The sequence below is a fragment of the Chanodichthys erythropterus genome, chromosome 5, assembly GCF_024489055.1.
Source record: "Chanodichthys erythropterus isolate Z2021 chromosome 5, ASM2448905v1, whole genome shotgun sequence".
In the NCBI taxonomy this organism is placed as follows: Eukaryota; Metazoa; Chordata; class Actinopteri; order Cypriniformes; family Xenocyprididae; genus Chanodichthys; species Chanodichthys erythropterus.
In genome coordinates, this window is record NC_090225.1 from 37,100,721 (window position 1) to 37,128,061 (window position 27,341).

A 27,341-nucleotide genomic window follows, 5' to 3' on the forward strand; every position below is an offset into this window, starting at 1 on the left:
TCACCCTCATGACCTTTGTTCATCTTCGGAACACAAATTAAGATATTTTCGATTAAATAAGAGAAGTATATGACTCGTCCATAGACAGCAATATAATCAACACTTTCAAGGTCCAGAAAGGTACTAAAAACATTGTTAAAATAATCAACATGACTACGGTGGTTCAACCTTAATTTTATGAAGCAACAAGAATACTTTTTGTGCGCAAAAACAAAACAAAAATAACGAATTCATTCAGCAATATCTTCTCTTTTGCGTCATTGTCATACATTGTTTACATTCAGCGCTTCCAGGTTCTACATCAGAACGCCGACTTATTATTATTATTATTATTATTATTATTGGCCGGCTCCTGCGTCAGCATCACATGAATGCGTTATACTGAGCCACCATTCAGACATAAACACAGAAGCCTTCACTACTGTGTCACCTACATAAAGATAATGACAGGGAAGAGAAGAGATTGTTGAATAAAGTAGTTATTTTTTTTGTTTTGTTGTTGCGCACAAAAAGTATTCTCATCTCTTCATGAAATTAAAGTTGAACCACTGCAGTTAAGTCGACCGTTTTAACGATGTCTTTAACACCTTTCTGGACCTTGAAAGTGATTGTTAAATTGCTGTCTATGGACGAGTCATATACCTCTCAGATTTCATCAAAAATATCCTAATTTGTGTTCCGAAGATGAAAGAAGGGTTTACGCATTTGGAATTGCATAAGGGTGAGTAATTAATGACAGATTTTTCATTTTTGGGTGAACTAACCCTTTAAGTACTAGAATGACTAACTGAAATGAAACTAAAGCTAAAATTCAAAAATTGAAAAGCAAAAACTTATAAAACAATTTTTTTAAAAAATTAAACCAATTTAAATCAAAATCAAAATATTAATACAAACTATAATAGCATATGCAGTAAATAATATTAAAATGAATCTCATAGTTATTGTCTTTTGTCTCTAAAATAATGTTCTGTTCACATACTCAGTTCTGTTATAAAAGAGTGTTCTTTGTATACAATAACAGAAGTGACTCCCTTATGTTATCAAGACGTACAACTTAAATTTGAAAGCAAGTTTGGTTAGTGTGTGCTATAAAAACGTCAACTATTTTTTTTTTTGCCTTGCCATTTATGTTCATACGACATGAAGCAAGCACTTCACGAGTTAGTCTTTGCTGTTAATTGCAGTGTTAAACTCCCCTTATTAAGTGTTCTCAATCTCTCCAGGTTATGAGAAATGGTGGAAAGTAGGTGTATTGTGGGTTTTTAAGTGGGCGGAGGAGAAAGTCAAAAACTGAACCGGTTTAAACCAGAGAGCTTTTGGGCTGCATATCAGAGAATGAAAGAAACACAAACTAGAATAGAAGTTGAATCCGTGTTGTTCACAATTCATTTTATTTCTTTTTGTGACTTATTTCAAAGTGAAACATGATATGCAATGAGTAAAAATGGATGGAATATATTCACCAGGAATTGATCTGTAATGGTGAGCATAGCCATTGAGATGTTGTGCTTAAGTGGGTGATGTGGGTTTGAGTCTGGTTCGTCTCTTTTCCCTATTATTTCCTGTCAATCTCCTGGCATCCCTATCAATAATGTGCCAAACGTGCGTGCAAATATATGATTAGTCCTGGGATGTCAACTTTTCTTGAAATCCCTGAGGAAGTAGTAGTGTGTGTTTTGTGTTGGATCGGCCTGTATTAACAGTTGTGTCTGTATTGAGTCTCAGAAGTGCTTCTGGAGAAGAAGCATTGCTGTGTGATTACACGGCTCCACCGGTAACCGCTAAGCCGTTACGAGGTGTTGATTGTGGGGCGTTCGTCGGCTGTCTTTTGAAGGTTTCCCCTTGTGTTACTGAGTGAGGGGTGTGTGTGTGTGTGTGTGTGTGTGTGTGTGTGTGTGTGTGTGTGTGTGTGTGTGTGTGTGTGTGTGTGTGTGTGTGTGTGTGTGTGTGTGTGTGTGTGTGTGTGTGTGTGTGTGTGTGTGTGTGTGTGTGTGTGTGTGTGCGCGCGCGCGCGCGTGGGCGCTTGCTGTGTGGTTTGGATCATTTGATCTGGCCTGCTCGGTCCAGCGCGTCTGGTATAACGGTACTTTTCATAACGAGAGGCTCGCATTTTTCTCCGCTCTCAAAGTGGGCATCCTGCACACGCTTGGGCAGCTCCTGCTATGTGTTTATGTGTGTATTCATCCGAGGTTTGCAGTGTAATTACAGTGCTTGCTTAGGAAAGCATCTCTATTATTATTATTGCTCATACTTTGGAATTAGGGATTTGAATAAACTGTTAACCTGAATTATTAAACCTTGTTGTGTATATCGTCCCATACTGTTTATGCTTTGGACATGAATGATTCCTGAAATCATGCAGCTTTTTGAGCTTTCTTTTCATAATTACAGCCTTGTGAATGAGAAATTGCTGAAAAATAATTTTCATTTGCTTCACTTACATTACTGTTCAAAAGTTTTGAAGTTTGAAGTAAGATTTTAAAAATGTTTTTTAATGTCTTTCTTCTTCTTCTTCTTCTTCTTTTTTCAGGATTCTTTGAATGAAAGTTCATAACAACAGCATTTTTTATTATTTTAAATGGTAATGTACATCCCAGGACTAATATGACCAACTGTAAAAGTAATGTGTAAATTCTCGTACTGTTGTAGTTTTATGGTCCTACACTGGATCTTGACAACAACAGAGTCCACAAAGACTGTTTTTTAAAAAAAATCTGTTTTAAATCTTCACAACTTTTCTGCTGTAATGTAACTTGGCTCTAGCCTAATGTTTTCCTCGAATGTGTGTTTAAATTCAATTATTTTATAGTCTCTGCTTTGAGATCACATTTGGATGTGATTTGATTTTCAGATTGCTTTGAAAACTGTGGATAATATCACATCTGAGAATACGTAAACAAAAATGCCTGAGAGAAACTGAGAACCACATAAACTTGGATGCCCACAATCATGGGAGCCAATGTCTTGTTCATAGTTCCACAACAAGGCATTATGTGGGTTTGTCTGTAATCTCTCTCTCTGTGTGTCAGGAGTGGGAGTGCTATGCTCCAGCAGCTGCCAGCACACTGGCTGAAAGAGGTTCTTGAGGAAGTGAAATCCAGTGACCCCTCCTCTAAACTGTGTGCAACCCGCCGGAGTGCAGGAATACCCTTCTATATCCAGGTTAGTACTGTTTACAGCAATGCTCATAGTTTTTTTTCCCCCCCAAAATTAACACTTTACCTCCCTAAGAAATATATACATTTTTTTCTGATTTTATTTATATATATATATATATATATATAATCTGTAACAAACATACACTTTACTAAACATAAACTTTATTACTCAAAAAAATAAAATAAATAAAAAATAAGTTGCTCCAACTACTTAAGTTATAGCCCTGGAACGAATGAATCTTTCCCATTTCAGTTAAAATCCACAGCACTGGTGTCAAAAGTATTCACATTCAATACTCAAGTAGAAGTATAGATACTAGGGTTTAAAAATACTTCTGTAGAAGTTGAAGTATCAACTCAAGCTTTTTACTCAAGTAAAAGTGTAAAAGTACTGGTTTCAAAACTACTTAAAGTATAAAAGTAAAAGTAATGTAAGGAAAAAAAATGCCATTAAGGACAAAAGCTTAGGCCGCGCCACAGGGGTCTATTGTGCACTCCACCTCCTCAAAATGTCATCAATAACCTTTATTGGAATGTAAATGTACATCCAAGCTTAACTGCAGGAATCTGTGAGGGCAGCGGACAAGAAAAATGTGGGTAGTTTTGGTGTACCCAGGGCAGGCTTAGTAACAATCAGGGCTTGACATTAACACCCGCCAACCCGCCAAAGTTTTCAGCTGTTTCAGTTCACACCGCACCGACAAACGCCAACAAATTCGTCTGTTGGAGTTTGTTGGATAGGTGTTGGCGTTGGTTGGAGTCTGTTTTTACCAGACTGAACATGTTTAATCGGCGTTTGTTTGGTCGTCTGAGCATCCAACAAACGGCAACAAACTCTTGGTGTGTTCCAAATGGGATATATCGCCCTCCGAAGGGCACTTCGGAGTGAAAACAATCATGGCCACCATACTGAAGGGTCGTTCCAAACCAAAGTGTTCAAAACTGGCCACTTTAAAGGGCCCTTCGGAATGAAGGATTTCAAAGGGTATAACTGATGGACACTTCGGACCACCATGATCCTTTGCACAGTGAAGTTGTTTGTCGTCACAGAATGGGTACAGGAGGCTCGGAGTTTGATTTTACTTATAAATGTATGTATAGTATTTTTCTATTCTACTGTAATATTTAGGCTATACAAGTTAGATTTAGTACATTATTATGGTCAAAACGACATTGTACTTCAACAAAAATACTTTACAGCTCCCTTTATCAGTCCATTCAAATGTTTCAAATACATAGACACAATATACATTATGGTGCGATAAACCAAAAATAAATAAATAAACTAACGTTAAAGAAAGGGCGCAGCTTGCGCAATCTATCCTCCTTGATTGTCTCGTTAAGATGACGCAGAAGTGCGTTCCAAAAAAGGAGTATTTTGACCTCTACACCCTTCATCCCTTCGAAGCTCTCACTCTGGAGGCTAAACAGTTTGAAGGGATTAGGGCATAGGGATGAGCCCCTCCGAATGGAACGCAGGGCCTGACGTAATCTGACCTGGCCACGAACCGTTGCCATGACGATGAGGCAAGTCCCCTGCAAAGACAGCTGTTTGATCGCGCCCGCGCCTCACGCACACACAACAAAGCACTGGAAACGTGACATCGCAGCTTGTTCGTTATAAAAAATAAAATACAGTTTAAAAAAAAAAAAACATATAAAAGGAACAATAGTCCGTAGTGCAATCTGTGCCATTCAGCAAGAGCACTGCTCCACTTCACCGAAAGAGAGAGGTATAACACCATGAGAGCAACGCAGGTTTACCTTCAGTTTCGTTTTAAATTAATTCATTTTGGCTTGTTTAGCTACATGGTTGTATATGACTATGGGTCACATAAATAAAAAGGGTCGCGCTAAAAAAAAATTTAAAAACCGGTGTATACGCTAATTTATTCAAACGTCTCTCTACCGAACTAAGTTACCTAGCTTAATTTGCAGAGGACGAAGAGAAAGCACCCGTTTGATAGCCTAAATGAGCCAGTAGTAGAGAAATAATCTTTTAAGAAATAATCTTTTTCGAGTAACGACCCCCAGCACTGTCGTCCTTGCTGGAGTGTGATGTGATTTGTGATTTGTGACGTGCAGGTGCGCTGGATCGCGTACAACCCAATAGGGTGTCAGAATTGTATATGTTTATTCTCATCCAACCACAATCAAATTCACTCTATCCAGATGGCGTGATTTATCTGGATAGTTTTTTTTTTTTTTTTTCAAGCCAGAATGAAAACAAGCCGAAATGAAATAGGAGTAACGAGGCTATTTTTAAAATGTAAGGAGTAGATAATTGCGATAATTGCGTGAAAATGTAAGGAGTAGAAGTAAAAAGTCGTCTGAAAAATAATTACTCCAGTAAAGTATAGATACCCGAAATTTCTACTTAAGTAAGGTAACGAAGTATTTCTACTTCGTTACTTGACACCTCTGATCCACAGCTATCATAACTAATTGTAACTTATTTAGCATGTATATTTAATGACCAAGTAAGATATTACAGTACTTTTCACTGACAATAGCGCAGTAATTGCTTATAGAGTCAATGTACTGTTTACCTTCATGTATCTAATCTTCAGCACAATGGTAACCAATTTTAACATTTACTCTCCTTATCCAGTTCTAAGCAAATGCTGGGAAGTCGAAATCCAAGACAGTTATCAAGACGATTTCAATTTTAAAGTTACTACAACTTAATTAAATAGTTAATAAAAAAAATAAAAAAAATAAAATAAAATCAATTAACACAGACATTTGAGTTTAATTTACACACATATTAAGTTAAAGGGATAGTTCACCCAAAAATGAAAATTATCCCATGATTTACTCACCCTCAAGCCATCCTAGGTTTATATGACTATCTTCTTTCAGACTAACACAATCGAGTTATATTAAAAACTTCCAAGCTTTATAATGGTAGTTTATGGGGCTCGAGATTTTAAAGCCCAAAAAAGTGCATCCAACCATCATAAAAGTAATCCATACAGCTCCAGGGAGTTAATTAAGGCCTTCTGAAGTGAAGCGATGAGTTTTTATAAGAAAAATGTCCATATTTAAAACCTTATTAACTATAACTGGCTTCTGGCATCAGCCGTATACAAGTCTGGTTCTGGCAGAAGAGTGACCTCTGCCCTGACGTATGATGTATTGATGAATGAGAAGCACAGAGGATAGAACAAAACAAAACACCGGTCAAAAATTAGAAGTCTAAAATAAGAATTTTTAAAGTGAAATGTAGGACGAGCTTGAGTTTGTTGCCCAGCCCTATTTGTTTGAACCACAAGAGGCGTCTACTCTCACCTAAGCTTAAGCTACTCCTAGATCCTACGTAATACGTCAGGTCAGAGGTCACTCTTCCCCTGGAGCTCGACTTGTGTACGGCCGGTGTCTGAAGTCAGTTATTATAGTTTATAAAGTTTTAAACATGGATATTTTTCTAACAGAAACCCATCGCTTTGCTTCAGAAGCCATGTGGATTACTTTTATGATGGTTGGATGCACTTTTTTGGGCTTCAAAATCTCGAGCACCTTTTACTACCTTTATAAACCTTGGAAGAGCCAGGGTATTTTTTTTTTTTTATAACTCTGATTGTGTTTGTCTGAAATAAAATAGTCATATACACCTAGGTTGGCTTGAGGTTGAGGAAATCATGGAATAATTTAAACTATCCCTTTAAACTATCCCTTTAATGTAATGATCTTCATTATGTCAAATAAACTAGAAAAAAATATGTTTGCAACTAGGTTAAATCACTAAATTAGATTTATTTATTTATTTTTTTTTTACTTGCAACCATGCATTTATTTAAAGGTAGGGTAGGCATGAACACTTTTTGTTATACTGGTTGAAAGTCTCTTCACATCCTGATAGCAATCAATAATAGAAGTGGTCTAAATATAAAAAAACAAAAACAACATACATTTATCTTCTGTGGAAGTCTCAGGGCCAACAAAAGGTTCATCCGATCATTGCATTCAGTCCGAGTGCCTGTCAACATTTATGTATTTCCATACCTCTGCGCACCCTGCTTGTGCTGACGATCAGCACGTTCCATATGACAGACAGTCACTGAGCGCCACAAACAAACAGCAGCCACGTTTTACAGTTCCTCCTAAACTAAAACAATGAGCTTATGCTGCGTTCTCGCCATGCCGTAACCGTAATTACATTCTACCTGGAGCTGTTCACGTCCTCAGACTTTGATTTGGGGCACTTTTACCTACAGTCTGAGCGTAGTCTAACATTTACCACCAGCGTGTGTAAAGTTCTAGATGTATAGCACTCTCAAAACATTTGTTCTTTCACAAATATGCAATAATCTGACAATCTCTGTAGATTTCCACCACCAGGAATTAGTTTCACTAGTATTATCTGAACATCTGTGGATCTGTAATTGATTCCATATAGTTTTTATGATGGAGATTGTCCCCAGTGGACAGTCAACTGAAAGGTCAGAATAGCTAAATACTGAAGTCAAGGAAAAATAGGGTTTGGATCTGAAATGCAAGACAATGAGAGGGTTTTAAGGAAGAATAAGACAGGGAGAGGATGGATAAACTCAACACCTTGGCATGAGCACACATTCCTGCGGTGTGTCCCGGAAAAGGTGGTCTTGCACGATGAGTTCACACCCTTTGGCAGAGGGACAAAAGAACTCCAGAGACTGTATTCGGTTACATATTGTGAGTCATTTTTCCACTGTCATGCTGTCATTCACTGTCCCAGTCTCACAGGAATGTCTTAAATACAGCGTAGTGGACAGTTTATCCAAAAATGATTTACCCACCCTTATATCATTCAAAACCATGTCAAAATGTGAGAACTTGCCTGTTAATCTTCCATTGTAAAGCCCAAAGTATACTTTTAATGTCCGCGTTCCGCGACTATCCGTTCACTGCCTGTGTAATTTTCATTAGGAGGGTCCACAGATGTCCGCACGCACTGTCTGCATGCAGTCCAATTTGTACAACAGCACATGTGCGTGTGACTTGAGTGCTTGAAAACGGTCCACTGGATAGTGATCATGCATCAAATGTGTCTTTCTGCCTTGGCCAAAGGAGTATACTTTGAAAGGCCCGTGCGCTAAACTGTGCATGAGGCGGAGCAGAACGTGGAAAATTAAGTATTCCCGGGCCTTAAGTGATAATTGTAATAAAACTTTCTCTGTGTAGGCCCTGCTGTCTTCTGAGCCTAAATCATCCAGTTGTGGACTCCTGAAGATGACCATGAGATCTCTGACGGCATTGGCCATGCCGTCTAATGATGGAGCTACTGAAAGCAGCACTGTGCCACAGGTGGGCACACACACAAACACACTTTATCTCTGAGGAAACTATGAATAGGATCAGGCATGTTTAATGGGTCATTGTTTTTATGCACATACAGGTCCATGCTCTGAACATCCTAAGGGCTTTGTATCGAGATACGCGTCTGGGGGAGAACATTGTGCCGTTTGTGTCAGAGGGCATGCAAGCTGCTATCCTAGGTTTCACTTCTCCTGTGTGGGCCGTAAGTGTATAATAATCCCTTTTTTGATTTCTATACTTCTTTCCTGTCTATGGAAACATTTTGTACACGGTTAATACAATGCTACTTTTTGAAGTGTCATGTAAATAACATGGTTCGTGCATATGATAATAATTCAGTACTGCTATATACACTACTGTGCAAAAGTCTTAGGCACATTAGTATTTTCACCAAAAAAAGAGAGAGAGAGAGAAAAACAGAATGGTTTTAAGCCGGTTATTTATATATTTTGCTGTAGTTTGTCAGTAGGAAATATCAGTTTACATTTCCAAACATTCCATTTGCCATTAATTGTAATAATCCAGTGAGATTTTGCTCCACATGGATATCTGATTTTACTATCATCTGGGATTACATGAAGAAATGGAAAAAAACTAAATCCAGACAGACTAAATCCAGACAAACTGGTAGCTTTGGAGGTAGGTTTCTTTAAAGGCCCGCTGAAGTGTCTTGGAACGTGCAGCATTATTCATTATGTTGATGTAATTTCAACTGAAACAGGAAGACAGGGCGAAATATCGAACAGCACTGCCCGTTTTTTTAATATAGCCAATAGCTTTTTTTTTTTTTTTCATATCACAGCTCGGCCAGAGCCATTAAACTCAGTAAAACCTCTGTTTCCTTTTAATATCTAACCATTTATCCTCCTAATCTACTCTATATCACTTTGAAATATAGCATTCTGTGCAGAATTTAAATGACCACTTTCGTGGTCTGAGCCGACTCGCAGATATGATCCACTCTGTGCTCTCGTGTCCCTGGGCCAGAGCAGACTGTGCTCGCGCTGCGGCGTTCCGTTATACTAATGCGAATATATTAGTTATACTAGTCCGTTTTCGTTATACTAATGTGAAAACGGACTTCATTTGCGTCAATGAAAAGCATATTTACACTGTCTGAATCGTTCCCTATATAGTGCACAATGTGCACTTTATCACGTAGTGACTAGTAAATGTGTGAACAAATGACCGATTTCAGTCGCAGCTTCAGTTTCTGTTGATGGTGTAGGAGGGGGCAGGACTTCAGATTCTAGAGAGCATTTGACTGGACAGAAGATTTGATGAGAAGCTGAAGTGCGATGTCATGTCATGACAATCCATGATCCATTTTAGTGGAAGTGAGAGACTAAGTTTTGAATGCTTATATCTCCTAAATGCGAATTTTGTCATTGTTTTGGAACACACCAGCTTATCCATAACATTAAGGCTAACATATTCATACTGAAAGCTAAAAAACTTAAATTTTGATTTCAGAGGGACTTTAGGCATCTTGGAGACATTGCTGCAGTTCTTCTGGATTTAGTCTCTCTGAGTTTTTTCTGTTTCTTCATGTAATCAAAGATGATGGTGAGATCAGATCTCCGTGTGGAGCGTACCGGCTGTTGTCAGACTCCTTGTGCGTACAAAAATCTCTCTGGATTATTACAATTAATAGCAAAATAAATGTTTGAAAATGTAAACTGATATTTCCCACTGACGCACTACAGCAAAAAATATAAATAACTGGCTTCAAACCAATGTTTTTTTGTTTGTTTTTGTTTTTTTGTGCAAAAGGCTGTACTGTACTGTATATCATAAAGTTTAAAAGCCTGAGTGTCATTTGTTTGCAGATGCCACTTGGTTTGATATTTTAGGTTAATTAGGTTTAAGTTTATATTAAGGTATATATTTCTCTTTCCAGTGTCTCTTGTCTCTTCTGCCTTTCTCACACTCATTTGTTCACTGTTCCTCACGTACACCACCCTGTCAGATCATAGCTGTTGCTGAGACACTGACAGGTTAATAATTAAAGTGAATGAGAACACAGGGGACAGGGGCAGTATGTGCGGTCACACACCACACACACACACACACACACACACACACACACACACACACACACACACACACACACACACACACACACACACACACACACACACACACACACACACACACACACACACACACACCACACACACACACACACACCACACACACACACACACACACACACACACACACACACACACACACCACACACACACACACCACACACACACACACACACACACACCACACACACACACACACACACACCACACACACCACACACACACACACCACACACACCACACACACCACACACACACACACACACACACACCACACACACACACACACACACACACACACACACACACACACACCACACACACACACACACACACACACACACACACACACAGCTGTGCGATGGTCCTGGCCGGTTGCCCTGGATTGCTTGCTTTGATCACCTCCACATGGGCGACATGGCTCCTACAGGTCATGATGGCGACAACTCCAGGTCACATTCCTGTGCTCTCCTCCCTCATACCTGTCTATCTGCCTTTACTTCTCTTTCATACATCTCTCCTCACTTCATTTTCTTATCAGTTCATTCCTTTTGAGTCCTTTTTCCCTCCCACTCATTCCTCTCAGGATGTCAAAAGATCTGCTACTGTTGCCGTTTTCCATCTTTATGGCAGAGCTCAAGACAGCAGGCTTTACTGTGTAGAGTACAGTAAGCCTAATCCTTCCCACAATGCAGCAGTCATACACAGAGAACACACACAGTTTTCTTATAGTCTGTGAGGAATGTTTCTTAAGCTGACATAAAAATGTGATCAAAGTTATGAGCTGGTAACACTTCGAACATAAAGTTTGGTGTGTCCAGCATTACTTTGGCCACATAAGATTTTGATTTGAAGGCCTTTTACTGTTCTTGGAAATCAAGATGTCATCAGACCCTGCAAACCTGGCTTCTTAAGTTAAGTTGCACCTATGACTGCGTGACGAAATTATGTGAAACTATGTGCGGAACACAGAAAAAGATAATTGAAGGACTTTGGAAACCAAACAACATTGGAGCGCATTGACTTCCATTGTTTGAACACATCAAACGGCAACACTGAGACATTTCTCAAAATAAATTATTTTATGTGCCACAGAAAGAAAAAAAAAGTATTACAGACTTGGAACAATGTAAGGGTGTGTAAACAATGTCAGAAAATCATATTTTTGGGTGGACCTTTACTTTAAAAGTGTTTTTGCATCAAAAATGGTCAAAATGTAGTATTTTCCACTTTTTCCATAACTTTTTTTAATCAAACAAAAGACCGCACCTTAAAAACTATAGGCCACCATTTAAAGACATTAGACTCTTATTGTGGCAGACAAATAAATCATTGCATAGATCTTAGAAAAACTGGCTGTAGATGTCAATGAGCACCACATTTTTAAGATTTCAAGCACCAAATTCTTAGTCAAAGGTCAAATGATAAATATACATGGAAGGAAAGTTTGCTCTGACATCAGTTTCTCTATCCTGTCCACTTTCTAGGTGAGGAACTCCTCAACTCTCCTGTTCAGCACTCTGATTACTCGGATATTTGGGGTGAAGAAAGGAAAAGATGAGCACTCCAAAAAGAACAGGTGTGACTTCAGTTGTTTTATACACCACTCGTGACTACTAGAGATGCATGATACTACATTTCTCCACCGATACCATTAGCCGATTATTCTGATTATTCTGTTTCGGAGTAACTGGTATCAGTTATAAACAAACAAATTACTCAAATTAATATTAACACACATTAACTAAATTCTAAAGATTAAATTAATATTTCTTAACTTTCTGAATATTATTAATTCATATAATTTCTATTAATATTGCTCATCAAACTGGCTTCTTTGTATTTTCTTTACACAAAACACAAATTCAGTGCATTTTCCTGCCCTCTTTTGATTTCCAGGATAAATCGGCCCTGACTATTGGTTGTTTTTAAACTATTGGCCGATGGCCGATAGTGTGAAAAATTTCCTTTATTGGCCGATATATCGGTGCATCTCTAGTAACTACAATATAAAAAAAAATCTGAAGTTGAGAAAATTCAAAACTTTTTCAGGTCTTCAAAACCAGTTTCAGTTCTTTTTTTGAGCAATGAGTATCAATTTAACAAGTAAATTGATAAAACATCTTCATTTTGAATAATAAATATTATGCTCATAAGTCCCCATGCTTTGACTAAAAACACAAATTATTCTAGTTTAAGGGATTATGGGTGATCATTGCTCAAACTGAACATGCTCACCAGCCTGTTAGTTTGACCCTCTTTATCAAACTTGATATTGCCAAAGTCAGATGTCAGTTGTCAAGTTCTTGATGTTTAATATTTTAAATTGCTCATACTAAATGGTCTAAAAGGTGACATAATTAATAAATATATATATATATATATATATATATATATATATATATATATATATATATATATATATATATATATATATTATATATATATTATATATATATATATATATATATATATATATATATATATATATATATATATATATATATATATATATATATATATTTCTGTATCGTCAACTTTTTCTACATTAAATAGTTCAGTCAACCTGTAAAATAGAGTTTGTCTGACAAAATGTAAGATGGATTTTTTTCACAGTGTACCTGTCCTGTCATCCGTGACTCAGAACTTTACTATCCTTACAAAAATGTTTCTCGTTTGGAAAAAGGTCATATAGGTCAATGTAAAGACAGGACTTTTAACATTGCAGAATGGAGCCAGGTGGTTGGAGAGAAAAAGTTGAAAAGAGAAATTTGTGACATCAACCGGAAAGGAAAGGCGTTTCAGAAGAAAAGCTAGTTATTTCATTTTAATAAAATATTTTTGATGCAAGGGGTCCATTGAAATACATTGTTTTGATTTAAGTCTTGTTGCAATGTTCACTTAGTGTGGATAGATCTTGTTGGTGAGCAACAGTTCTGTGTGACCCTGCTCTGTCAGGGGTTGTTCACTAGGTGTCACTGAAGTTCTATGCTTTTTCACCATCGAATCTTCCATTCCAGTCATTAATCTTTGTCGTATGTTGGCATACAATGCATGGACACCTTCCAGCCCCTTAAATGTTCTGGATGTTCCTCCTAACTCCCTGTTGGCCTTTGTTTGTTTGTGTTCTGCCTCTATCCTCATCCCACGTTTATCCACCCTCGCAAAGATTTAATCTTTTGCTCACAGTTTCAACTCTTCCCTTTTGCTGATAACCTCAAACTCTTGTCAGGCATTTGAGTTGACGCACAGGGGTTAACAAACTTCAACGCGTGTTTATCTTTTCCGTAGTAGAGAGAATGCTAACAACATCTTGCCTCAACACGCACGTTGACACACTTCTGGCACACATTGACACCCTCTAGATTGCTGCCGGGTTGACCGTGACCTCTGATCCCTGGCCACCACAGGACAGGGCGGGTGGGCCATGATGGGACCTCCTGCTGTGGAGATTGCTCTGCGTCAGCTCCCTAATCTCATCTAAACCAGTGGAGCGTGAGCTGTTGCAAGAATGTCCTGATGCATTCTGGGATTGAAAGCAGAGAGGTCACGGATGGAGTGAGGAATGACTAAACGGGAGTGGCACTGACCTCGTTGAAGAACAATAATGGCTTACTCATGAGATCATGGTTTGTTATGATTAATCGGTGTGCTGATTGGACTTAATTGGAAAATCGAGCAGGCCATAATGACACAACCCGGTGCGTTGGAATACCTCACACTTCAAAGAGCCCATGTGGTCCCAGGTCAGCTGACCGTGGCATTTCACTCTAAGATTACCAAAGGATTTTCTAAAGAGTTGCTAAATCTTGAGAGGTCACTGAAACTCAGCAGAGCTTTGTCATAATTGTACTGAAATAACGCTGACTCTTCTGTCTGGCTCCGGCACTCTGAACATCCATAGTCAGGATCGTTTACTTTCAGGATAACTTGTCCAACAGCTCAATGTGTTTGTCTTTAGTTTTATGTGTTTTTTATGGCAGAAATCTCGGTCCTCCGGGTCACTCAACTGTTGCTTAATGCTATTTTGTTTAATTTCTCTTCCTGTGTGCAAGTGTGTTTTGTGAGTCTTGGGATTTGTGCACCGACATATACTTATTTTGACAGGCTGTTCTCTGTTATGACTTTTTGAGGACTTATTTACAATCTGCGTGCATACTTTATAGGCTGTGTTCGCAATATCATACTATCATACTAATAATATTTCTGCAGTGTACAATATGTATACTGTGCAAAGTATGCAAATGATCTTTGTGTGAATTCTCCAAAATGCAAGCTGTGTTCCATCTTGCATACTTCTGTACTGTCTTGCACTATTTTGTGTATAAGTAGTGCATTTAAAATATAGCTTCATTAAAAAAAAATCCATATCTGTTTGGGTCAGATATGGACAAACCCAACCATTGGTTTAAATTTTTTAATTAAAATTAAATTTTTAAATTAAAACTGTTGGGTTTGTCCATATTTGACTCAAACATGGGTTGAAACAACCCAACATTTCTTTAGAGTGTACTTTTCTAAATGTCATATAATAGATGGCAGAGAGTATCATTAAAGCCCACCCAATAATGAAATTTCTGTCATTAATTACTCGCCCTCATGTCGTCCCAAACCTGTAAGACCGTCGTTCATCTTTGGAACACAAATTAAGATATTTTTAATGAAATCCAAGGGTTTCTGAACCAAACATAAGCGGCAACGTCATTGCACCTTTTGAGGTGAAAGGTATTAAAGACATTGTTAAAATAGTCCACGTGACTGTAGTGGTTCAACCTTAATGTTATGAAGTGACAAGAATAGTTTTTGTGCGTAGAAAGAAAAAAAATACAACGACTTTTCAATTTTTCTCTTCCCTGTCATTTTCCTATGCTGTTAACATAGTGAACGTAGTGCAGTGCTTCCGTTTTTGTTCGAATGCCGGTTAAGTATTGCCAGTATTGGCCGACGCTGTACATGTGAGCAGCATTGTTTTGTTTTTGCGCACTACGCTCTTGATGTTTACTACATCAATAGCATAAGGAGACTGACATAAAAGAGAAGAAGTTGTTGAATAAAGTCTTTATTTTTGTTTGGTTTTTGCACACAAAAAGTATTCTCGTCGCTTCATAACATTTAGGTTGAACCACTGTAGTCACATGGACTATTTCAATGATGTCTTTACTACCTTTCTGGACTTTCACTGACATAAATTTAATTTTTGGGTGAACTTACCCTTTAAGTGACCAGTGTAAGGTACTTAAAGGCAGGAACCGGGTGTGTCTCATACGTTCTGAAAAGTGAAGCTGCGGGCTCTTTGAACGCTTCCTGGTGGCTGGATGCAGTACAGGTCATAAACCCTGCCCTCTCAATGCAGTCGAATGACACTTAAGTGAAAACTTAAATAAATTCTGCTTCAAATAAAACTTTCTGAAAGATGGTTTTGGTCATTTAAGGTAGTTGTTATCACGCTGATATATATTCAATTGTTCGTTTTTGTGATGATTTAGATTTTAGCTAGCAATTTGATGCTATAAAAAAGGGGCGTGTCGTCATGATTCGAAGTTGATTGACAGCTTGTCTGAGGACTATCGGAGCTTCGAGAGGAGATTGAAGACTTTTAATTTTCGATTTCTTTGTTATTTAACACCAACAAAATGAGTTGTTAAGCAGTAAACTGTACTAACTGACGTACAGGATCTGACGGATCACTGAACTTTTTTTCTGTAACATTAAATGTGGGCGCTATAAGCTAATTAATAAATGTTATTAGTTAAGATAACACACCTAATGTTAACCATGTCGGGAAAAATCAGGTGATCGTTATCTGGCAGTTACTTATTATTTTTATGGGTATAAAGTAATAATTAGCAGGACAAAACTAATGATATCTTACTCTAATTACTGCAATCGATCTCCTGTAACGTTAGTTGAACTTGATTTAAAATGGCAGGACCGTTTCTGACAATTTAGAGTTGTTTCTAGTGGCGTATTATATTGATTTTATCTACTGAATTTGCTGTTTCAAAAATATTATTGCTCTAGAAACAAAATAATAATAAAAATATTATTTTATAGGTAGAATTTTAATTTTTTTTTATTTTTATAATTTTTATAGTCTATTTAAAACACATGAATGATGTTCAATACAATGGAAGGAAGCAGCGTCGTGGCGTCCATCTTTTTTTACGGTCTATGGCAGGAACACACCAAGCCGACAGTCGGCCATCGGGCAGCTTTTATTCGTCGGCCGACTAAGTTTTCTTAGTGTGTTCCACACCGTCGGCTGACGTTGGTCCTTGTCTGCTTTTTTCGGCCGATTCGACATGTGGAATCGGTATCGGAGCTCGTCGGTCCATCTGATCGTTCTTATTGGCTGTTCAGCTACTGCCACCTACTGGTTCGGAAAGGCATGTCTTCTTACGCAGGTGCAGAACAGACGTGCTACTTGGCCGTTGGCTGTCGAGCATTGGTTTGGTGTGTCAGGTCAACTTTGGACACAGACGCTGCCGACATGAGCAAGCCCCGCAGTCTGCTTTCGTTGCCACTAGTTCGTCGGCATCGGCTTGGTGTATTCCTGCCTTAACTCTACCATTCAAACGTTTGGGGAAAAAAAATATATATATAAAATAAACTTTTCTCTGACCGTGACAGCAGTTACAGCAACAGCAGTTACCTTTTCACGGAATTAGATGGCAGCAAAGACGGTCTTTATGGGTGTGTCTGTCAGTTAGTAGCGAAGATTTTTATATTGAAAAGACTGAATTAGTGTGAACACAGAACAAGATGCAACTGACAAATGATTTGACTAGTGCTGTCAGTCACGTGAAAAACCCTTAACTGTTAAAAAAACAAGATAATACATCGGACATTTAAACAGATTTTTTTTTATTATGAATATAGAACTGACCTGAAGGAAAATGCTAAATCTGAATGCAGGTAATAAATTTGCTCACTCGATCTCTTTCTCACAACACTCTTCTACATAATACAGTAAGCTTCAATGAACAATCAGAATCAAGGACAGGAACTAACCTATATAATATAATATAATATAATATAATATAATATAATATAATATAATATAATATAATATAATATAATATAATATAATATAATATAATATAATATATTAGGTCTGACCCTGAATAGTCGACGATTCGAATCTTCGATAGGAGGAGCCTGATTCGACTACCAATCTCACAGTCGAATCGTCGCAGAGGTGTTATGAGACGAGATATGGGGGCGCTCAATATCTGATTTTACATAGACATACCGGCTCTTTCCCAATAGGTTAATATACAGCCTATTGTGTGAATACTATAAATACAAATGTGAAAAGAAAGAAGCTTTTAATAAATATTTTTAATGTACGTGAATAAATCCAACCTGTGACCGATTTAAGTTCCACTTCCATGATCCGTGACCGACAGAGGAGCATCTTTACGGCACTTCATTATCTTTACGACTTCAGCATCTTTACGGCACTTTACTGCACTTCATTAAATCTTCAACAATGTCTGGGATAAAGTGTACAATTGGATGCACTTTGAAATGGTAAAAGATGATCAAAATAACGTATGATGCAAGTTGTGCCAACAGCTAATGTCCTACAACAACGGCAAACACTGCGGCGCGCTTCTGCCGGCCAACGAGCTGATTATAGCGCACTATTTGAAAAGACTCAAACGGACACGGGCAGATCACGTGAAAGACTGGATTTTTCTCTCAGACAGGTAACGTTAGGGTAGCTACAAGTGATTTCAAACTATTTCAGCAGGATGTAATTTGATTTTTGGATGCTGTCAATGTTTAGCTAAAAAGACTCCAGTTTAGCGTTTATTGTCTCTGCAGTTAAAAAAGACAAGTTGACAATTCTAGCTATACTTTCGTTATTTTAATAATTTCTTTAATTTTAATTTATTTATTGATCACTCTGGGTTACCTAATTTAAATATTTGTGGCTTGTGTTTTGAATATATGTTCCCCTGCACTTCAGGCATTTTGCAGTTTGACTTGATCATATTTCATTTTTTTTTTAAATAGGCTATTTTCATTTATTAGAACGGTATATTCTGTTCTAATTCAATTCTGTAAATTAATGTTTGATGATAAAATCTATAAATTTTTTTAATTAAATTAATTAATATTTTTGTTGCGCTGTAGATTAGTTAAAGCTTGCTCGCACAGACAATTTAGCCGATGTAATTTGATTTGCCGATTTATGAAATGTATATCTATCTGCAGTGTGGCCTTTCTGCAGTTATTCAAATTTATTTAGCAGACAAAACTTCTTTAAAAAACATTAAAAATTGTTCCGATCCCGAACTTTTGAGCGGTAGTATATATAAATATAGTGTGTGTGTGTGTGTGTATATATATATATATATATATATATATATATATATATATATATATATGATATACTGGACAAAATGGGCCATAACTAGTAGGCACTTATTGCAACATGCACAATGTTTTTACATAACATAATAAACAACACAACATAATGAGGTCATGCTACATGGTTTTCACTGCTGTTTGAGATGTTTAGCATTGCATAAACTTTTCAGGTTCACATGCATTTTTAAAAAAATAGTAGGCAGTGTACTGCACAGTAACTCCATTTTGAAAATATACATAGGAAGTAAAAAAAATAAAAATAACTGTAACTGTGACCTTTTAAACGTAATCATGTGCAAATAAACTTATACATGAAATCAGACTCCTGAATACCAAAATCATTAAGAGTTGTACAGTCTTTAAATTGTTTATCAAATCAGAATTTTAGTAGCAATGTATTAATACAAGTGGTGTTTGCAAATTTTTCTTGGATTGATTTGCTGTTCAAACATATGTTTGACATTAGCTTTTATGTTTCACATAACTATAAACAAATTTTCTGCTTCTAATCATTATAACAATGAATTTGGTCAAAAAAGGCACACAGAGTAATGTTTCCATTGGTCTATTTGGACTATATCAAAGGAGTCAAATCACAGTTTGAAAAATGAATGATACACATCTTAGTTAAACATTGAAATGAAACAAAACAAAAGTCTTCAAATCATTATATAAAAAAAACTATTTTGAGAAGTAATGACTTTACTGGTGTGCAAGTTTGTAAACTAGACCAACAAAGTTGCTAGCCTCTGATATCATCATCATCTCGCCTACGTAATTTCGTTTAAACTCTTTAAACATTTACATCTGTCTTAGTAATTTGTTTCAGTACTTTAACAAAAAAAAAAAAAAAAAAAAAAAAAACAACCAAAAAAACAACATACTTTTGTTTATTTGTATTTGCTCGGTCTCTTCAGATTATGATCAGAGATGTTTGCTTGTTCCTTATGCCTTCATTGGCTGACCTCAGTCAGCAAGTGCACAATAGAGAAAAAGTTTGTTTCCTGTGTTCATGATGTTCTGAATGTTACATTACATAAACAAATTAGCTGAAGAAATACTGCATTGTAGTGTGTGTGTGTCTCTGGTCGGTGTTTGTGGTTATTATGGCCCTATGCAACACACTCAAGTGCATTACACTTAATCTGCTAATCAGTATATCAGTTTACATAAATTTGTGTTTTTAAGTAATGACAAACGAAGAGCAGTTAAAGATGGTTTAAGCTTGACAGGCTGCATTTATGGACATCTTGGAAATGTTTTGTCAGGAAGACACTAATCCATACTGAAAAAAATCAGGGTTGTGTTGAGCTTAACTGTAACCACATTTGCCCACATCAGAGCTCATTAGTGTGTGTGTGTGCGTGCGTGCGTGCGTGCGTGCGTGCGTGCGTGCGTGCGTGTGTGTGTGTGTGTGTGCGCGTGTGTGCGCGTGTGTGCGTGTGTGTCGCTAGCATGCAGCATGTGACCGTGTGACAGAAGAAGATGACCCACCTTGTTACCATGACGGTGCCCTGGCCTACGTTCAGACCAGACAGTGTGCATTGGCGGTTGAACAGGATGTGGTGTGTTTGTGTGTGGATTTTGCATAGCCGAAGTCACAAAATATGTGTTTGAAAAATTGCCTCTTGAGCTAAAGTTAGCCCTGTATGGGCTGTTTCAGTTAGACATGAATAAGAAGAAGAAAACTTTTTATTGGAAGGCCTATCCTAAACACAGAGGGTTTGCTAAATAAAGATATGTTTATGTGTGTCACACACGCATACACTTTCGCTGTCTGTCTTGCCCTCTTTTAACACATACACATTTGTCTCGAGTGAGATTCCCAGGGTTTATTCCAGCCACACTGCTTTCTAAGGAATAAACAAACAGGGACTGTGAGCCTTGTGTCCCTGCAGCGCTCCATCAGAGGCCAAGCTAATGAGAGCTTTATAGAGCTGTAAAGAGCTCAGACTTTAGGAAGTGGTTTACAAACCAGAGCTTTAAAGGTTGCAGTCTCTCTCTCTCTCTCTTCTCTCCATGTCACTTAGGCTCTGTTCCAAAATCTAGATTGCTGCCTACGTAGGCAGCACACTCCTGACATGAAGGGTGTTCCAAAAGGAAATACCCACCTTTGGCAGAATTGCATTTATCCATAGCAGAAGAAATGATCCCATAATGCACGTGTCATAATACACGGCCCGGCACAACTTTTAATCAGGCCCGCAAAAAAATTTAAGCAGCAGTCCGTAACTTTTGGCAGTCTAGAGCTTGCTAAACTGCATGTGTCTTGCAGAAGAACATTGTAGCAGGAGCTGCTTCTCTCTGTTTATTTCTGTGACGAGTCATGAAGGTACCGTGCTACTCCTCAGTGGTAAGACCTGAATTAGTCTGAAAATAAACACTTATTTTAGGTGTACCGTAGAGCTACACGATTCTGGATAAAATGAGAATCACGATTTTTTGGCTTCAAATAGAGATCACGATTCTCCCACGATTCTGAATATACAACCAAACAAAATAACATGTAATTTACTAGAGGTTCTGACAAAATACAAATTGCTGACTAATTGTTGGAAAATGTTTGAATGAATTATTTAAAAAATTGTTCCGAAAATGAATGGATGGATTTGAATTCATTCAAAACCCAGTTTAAGATATTTTATATTTAGTCTGAGAGCTTTCTGTACCTCCATTGAAAATGTATGTACGGTATACTGTCCATGTCCAGAAAGGTAATAAAAAAAAAAAAAATACTACTTTATTCAGCATTGTCTTCTCTTCCGGGTCTCTTCCTGTTGTCAATCTGCGTTCACGACTCGGCAATGACGCTGATGACGTAAGACGCTGCTGACGTGTTATCTGGTGCGCCCGAGCTTTGTTGTTTACAGTCTGAGGGAGACACACGCTGTAAACAAAACAACCTTCGCAAACTTGTCTAAGGATTTTGACACAGAGGAAGACTTACATTTTTTGCTCAGCCATATTTATTTGAACCCGAATACACGAACGAAGAACTAAGAGCGATGGATGAAGCTCCTACACAGCAGCAACCGCTGTCCCAAGCAGCGTCACTGCGGAGTCGTGAACGCGGATTGACAACAGACCCGGAAGAGAAGACAATGCAGAATAAAGTCGTAGTTTTTGTTATTTTTGGACCAAAATTTATTTTCGATGCTTCCAACAAATTCGAACTAATCCACTGATGTCACATGGACTACTTTGATGATGATTTTATTATCTTTCTGGACATGAACAGTATACCGTACATACATTTTCAATGGAGGGACAGAAAGCTCTCGGATTAAATCTAAAATATCTTAAACTGTGTTCCGAAGATGAACGGCGGTCTTACCGGTTTGGAACAACATGAGGGTGAGTTATTAATGACATAATTTTCATTTTTGGGTGAAATAACCCTTTAACAGTCAGTTTTCACCACCTAGTGGAATTAGATGTAATTGATACAACCGTTATATTTGACATAACAAGTTTGTTCCAAAAGGTAGTTTGCTCTATTTTGATCGCTATCGTAGACATCGGTGTTTAAATACTAACTTAAAACTTATATCTGAGTACTTTTGTGATGATGTGAATATTTGTAACATAGAAATAACTAATGTGTGATTCAAAACGGCTCTCTCTGACTCTGGCCGCACGAAAACAGATTTGAACATGATTTTGTCAAAGGTTTAGTAGATGCAGGAGAATTGTTGTCATTAATAAAGTAGGATCGCGTGGGTGCTTGAATCGAGATCGCAATCTTTTTACGATTAATTGTGCAGCTCTAGTGTACCTTAGTGATTCAGGATATAACACAAACTCAGTTTGGAAAATGGATTCATGATGTATTTGCTCATTATTTTATATATATATAATATAAAATAATAATAATAATTAATATTTATTTATTTATTTTGTCAATTTTGAACAAAAAAGTTAGACAGCAGCTTTAAATAATTACAACACTGAGACGCAGGTAGTGCTGTTGCACTTCACTCAACTCGCTAATTTTATCTGAAAATACAGCAATAACTGTAAACAACGAAAATGCTAACTGACTTTAAATGTGGCTATAATGGCTAAAAAAAGAAAAGTGTACCACGAATATCGACATTTCAGAAACAGAATATTTATTCTGTGAATACAAAGAAAAGAGAATGTGTCTCATATGTCAAGAGTCACTCGTGGTTTTCAAAGAGTATCATATTAGAAGGCATTTCCAAAACGAAACATCATCAGTTTGTATTTAAGTAGTTTTGTTTAAATAACAGTTGGCATTATGCCCAGTGCATGTGTCCCAAATGTTACAACTCAGAATTAAAACCTCATTGTTTTGATGAATGTGGTTTAATGAATTATGAGTTTTTAATACACTAATACACCAGAAATCCTCTAAATATATGTCCGGCCCCTAATTTTATTCACAACGGTCCGTGTAACTCTTCACAATTCAATTTTCAGACCATACAATGCAAATGCAAAAATGAAAAATTGTAACCGAAAAACAAGAAAAATGAATGTCTGGTTTCATCATCAATGTATATTTGCCATTTTTCCCCTTTTTTTCACTTTTACTTTTGCTAAATTATGACTTTAGAAACAATCATTTGAATAAATGAAATCTAACCGATTTTCTATTTTTCCATTTTTTTTTTTTTTTTTTTTTTTTTTTTTTTTCATCAATGTAACTGTTTTATTTACACTGCATGCATGTTGAGGAGTAGTTTAAAAGACTGGATGACCTTTTTCACCTGAAGTGCTATCATTTTTATTATTAATATAATAACTGTGCTAAATATAAGGTAGTCCGGACTGGCCATCGCGAGCAGCTAGGAAAAGTGAAATCCCGGTGGCTTGGCTGATTTGGCACATTGTCCAGCTTATTTGTATTTACTTATTCATTATTACTTTATTTTATTAATATACAATACCCTTGGTCAGGGGGTGCATTTTCCTTGGTAGGCTACAGTAACCACGAGATCCCAGTTCATTTCAGAGGGATATAGCAGACAGAGGGCAGCTCGAGCAGCGCTTGCCAAGATCCTTCACGTCAATATATGGAAGATAAAAAGACTTGGCGAAAATGTACAAAAAAATATATAAAAAATATATATACAAACAAGTTTTTAGCTCTTGTTTGTAATACAATATTTGTACAGTAAAAATGCAGATTTTGTTTTAGCGGGCATTGTTTGTTACCACGGCAACTGCTTGAGCTTCCACACTTCACACGCTTCTCATTTGCTTAAAATGCCCTTAAATCTAGCACAGTTATTAACTCTGTTCATTACAGTAGAGGCGGTTCGCAGGAGATGAGGCGAATCTGATCTATATGCCGCAAGTCAAGAGCACTATGATTTATTTTCAATTATTAATTTCAATAAATAAATACAAATACTTTGATTTGGCAAATTGCCCATCTTGTTTATAGTTATTTATTGACTCTTTCTTTATTATTTATTGCCTGTGGTGTACCCAAATGATTACTGCGGGAATCCAACATTCGATAATGAACCGTAATAAATCGTATAAGCCTATAGTTCTTGACAGTGCTATAGCTAGCCTATATAAAATATTGTAGGCTAGGCTATAAAACGAGAGCTAAAAACCTAAATTTTTTTTTTTTTTTAAATGATGCTCAATTTTTTGCAGGCTAGGTAGTCTTTTTATCTTTCATATATTGACATGAAGGATCTTGGCAAGCGCTGCTCGAGCTGCCCTCCGTCTGCTGCCTATATCCCTCTGAAAATGAACTGGGATCTCGTGGTTACTGTAGCCTACCAAGTAAAATGCACCCCCTGACCAAGGGTATTGTATATTAATAAAATAAAGTAATAACAAATAAGTAAATACAAACAAGCTGGACAATGTGCCAAATCAGCCAAGCCACCGGGATTTCACTTTTCCCTGCTGCTCGCGATGGCCAGTCTGAGACAACCTTATATTTCGCACAGTTATTATATTAATAATAAAAATGGTACAGCCCACGGTGCAAATTACAAGACAAAAAATGGAAAAATGGAAAATCGGTTAGATTTAATTTATTCAAATAATTGTTTCTAAAGTCATAATTTAGCAAAAGTAAAATTGAAAAAAGGGGAGAAAATGGCAAATATCCATTGATGATGTAACCGAAAAACAAGAAAAATTAACATCTGGTTTCAATTTTTCATTTTTGCATTTGCATTGTATAGTCTGAAAATTTAATTGTGAAGCGTTACACGGACCCACAACCTTCAGCATGGCCTTTACTGAGTTTGGATTTGACACCCCTGCCGTAATGCACTATGAAGATGTCATGATTTTCTTCTATAAACCCCATAACATGCATATGTAAATGGAGGCGTGTTCTTAACCACTCACGTCTCTGTCAATCAAAAGTGATACTAATGTCGAGTAAGAACGTCCAACATTGTTCTGTTCCTGGATGTAGACAAACTACATGTCCAAAAACTGCATACCCTTCCAAAAGATCAAACTATTAGAAATGCATGGCTTTATTTTTTAATGATGTGCCTGAGCGATTAAACAAGAACGTTTTCATTTGTTCGTCTCATTTCACAACAGACTCTATTCTTAGTTATTCTCAACTTCCCAGTTTTTTCAAATATCTTGTTATTGAAAGCTACTGCCGTGCCAAGTATTTTGTCCTCAGTGGCAATCATTGTGGGTGCATTGATTCATTTTAATCTGACTTAAACATATTTGGCTCTATTACAGCACTAAAACATCACATTTACTTGCATATCTGAAGGCCATTGAAATAAGTGTTTGTGACAGATGGATTTTTTTTTTTTTTTTTTTTACAAATATTTAAACTTTTTTGATGCAACTTCTTAAGCTAACCTCCAGAAACGTAATATAAAGATCTGAAATACATTGTATGATCCCTCTATACATTTAGTTTTAGTCAAATTATGACCAATATAAGAGTGTGCTGTGTATTTCTATTGTTTTTAGGGTATTGGGGTATGATTATTAGCCTATGAGAGCATTAAACAGTAAGGTTTTGGAACAGTGGCCTAAAGTCCAAAGTATACTTTGGCCTTCCGCATTCCACTGTTCACGCACCATAATTTTCGTCATCTCGAGCGTCTGCAAAATGTGTGCATGGATGTCCTCGGACCCTCCTGATGACAAATTAATTGCAGCCCAATTTTTGTGACCGCAAGGATGGTGTGCGTACAATAGCATATGTGGAAGATGAATGTTGAGACAGAAGAGTGACAATATGCACAGTTCTGATATAATGTTCAGTAGTCAAAGAAGAGTGTGTAAAGAGCGATACAAAACCTTAAAGCAGAACGAAGTAACTTTTTTTACCTTCATAAATAGTTTTCTAAGTCCTTACGATTGAATTGACTTGTAGTGGTGTGTTTGAGGCGAGCACTAACCCCCTCTGGCACGTTTACGCCAAAAAACAGCACTTGCAAGTTGAGCTGCGCCGACCCGACACAATCTCGCCTCATGTTCACGTTCACGCGAGAGTGACAAAATGCTTTACGGTAATTCAAAAACAGTATATATTATGACTTTATGAGACAATTTTGAAAATGACCCACCTCCATCGAGATTTCTTGTACTGTATTTGCAAAACTACTGCGCTGGTGAGTGTTGATTTGTTGTTAAATCTTGCTAAATGATGTAGTAATGCCATTATGTGATGACCTCATTACATAATGATGTAAAACCACATCATTATGTAGAATACACAATCTCTTTATCCAAATCTCTTCCCAAATTTTTTTGCCAAAAACAGTAGGCAAAAAGTGCAGTACTACTACTGGTGAGATTATGAAATGTGCATTCAACGGACACTTTACTATCCCCTGAGGTAACGAGAGAAAAGTTGTGAATGGTGGTGAAGCGACACAACTGACACTGTAGGTCACATGACATGGCAGATGTAGTATGTCTGAATTTCAGAATATATAGAACAGTCACGAAGTATGCTTCAAACGAAACGTAGCTATACACTACTAACATGATTGTTGCTGTCTTTGTGCCTGGCTATGGAGCTAGCTGAGCTGTCACTTCTGCTGACGTCACTCACAATGCACATTTGCAGTCACGTAGATAGACCATGTGTTGTGACTGTGTGACAGAGATGTGAGTGAAAATAATTTTTGTGTCACTTAGAGGGAAAATGTGTGCATTTTAGCATTTGAGTTAGCAACTTTTCAAAAGTTGATAAAAGTCGACAAATTTTAAAGTAGCTACATTTGTTGCTAGGTGCTTTTGGAAGAAAAGAAAAGAAAAGTTGATGGGGAAGTCTGAAAAGTTGTTAAATCTAGCAACAAAATTGCTAAGATGGCATCACTGGATTTGCTACTTTTTTAATCCTCCTGAGTGAATGTCTTGTTTATTCAAGCTATGCACACAAGACCTAACAGCTCGACGTGTTCGTGGCATTAAGTGTTTTTTATAT

General features: G+C 37.1%; 1 protein-coding gene across 6 annotated transcripts in view; it reads left to right on the forward strand.

The window, feature by feature from the left end:
- The window catches only part of thada (THADA armadillo repeat containing), a 130,611-nt gene that overhangs the window by 29,022 nt on the left and 74,248 nt on the right, over positions 1-27,341 (forward strand). For all 6 annotated transcript variants that reach the window (XM_067387007.1, XM_067387008.1, XM_067387009.1 and 3 more), the window contains 4 exons: positions 3,033-3,165; positions 8,325-8,447; positions 8,539-8,661; positions 12,040-12,131. In XM_067387007.1, the coding sequence (XP_067243108.1) occupies positions 3,033-3,165; positions 8,325-8,447; positions 8,539-8,661; positions 12,040-12,131 (471 nt within the window). The remainder of the gene's footprint in view (positions 1-3,032; positions 3,166-8,324; positions 8,448-8,538; positions 8,662-12,039; positions 12,132-27,341) is intronic.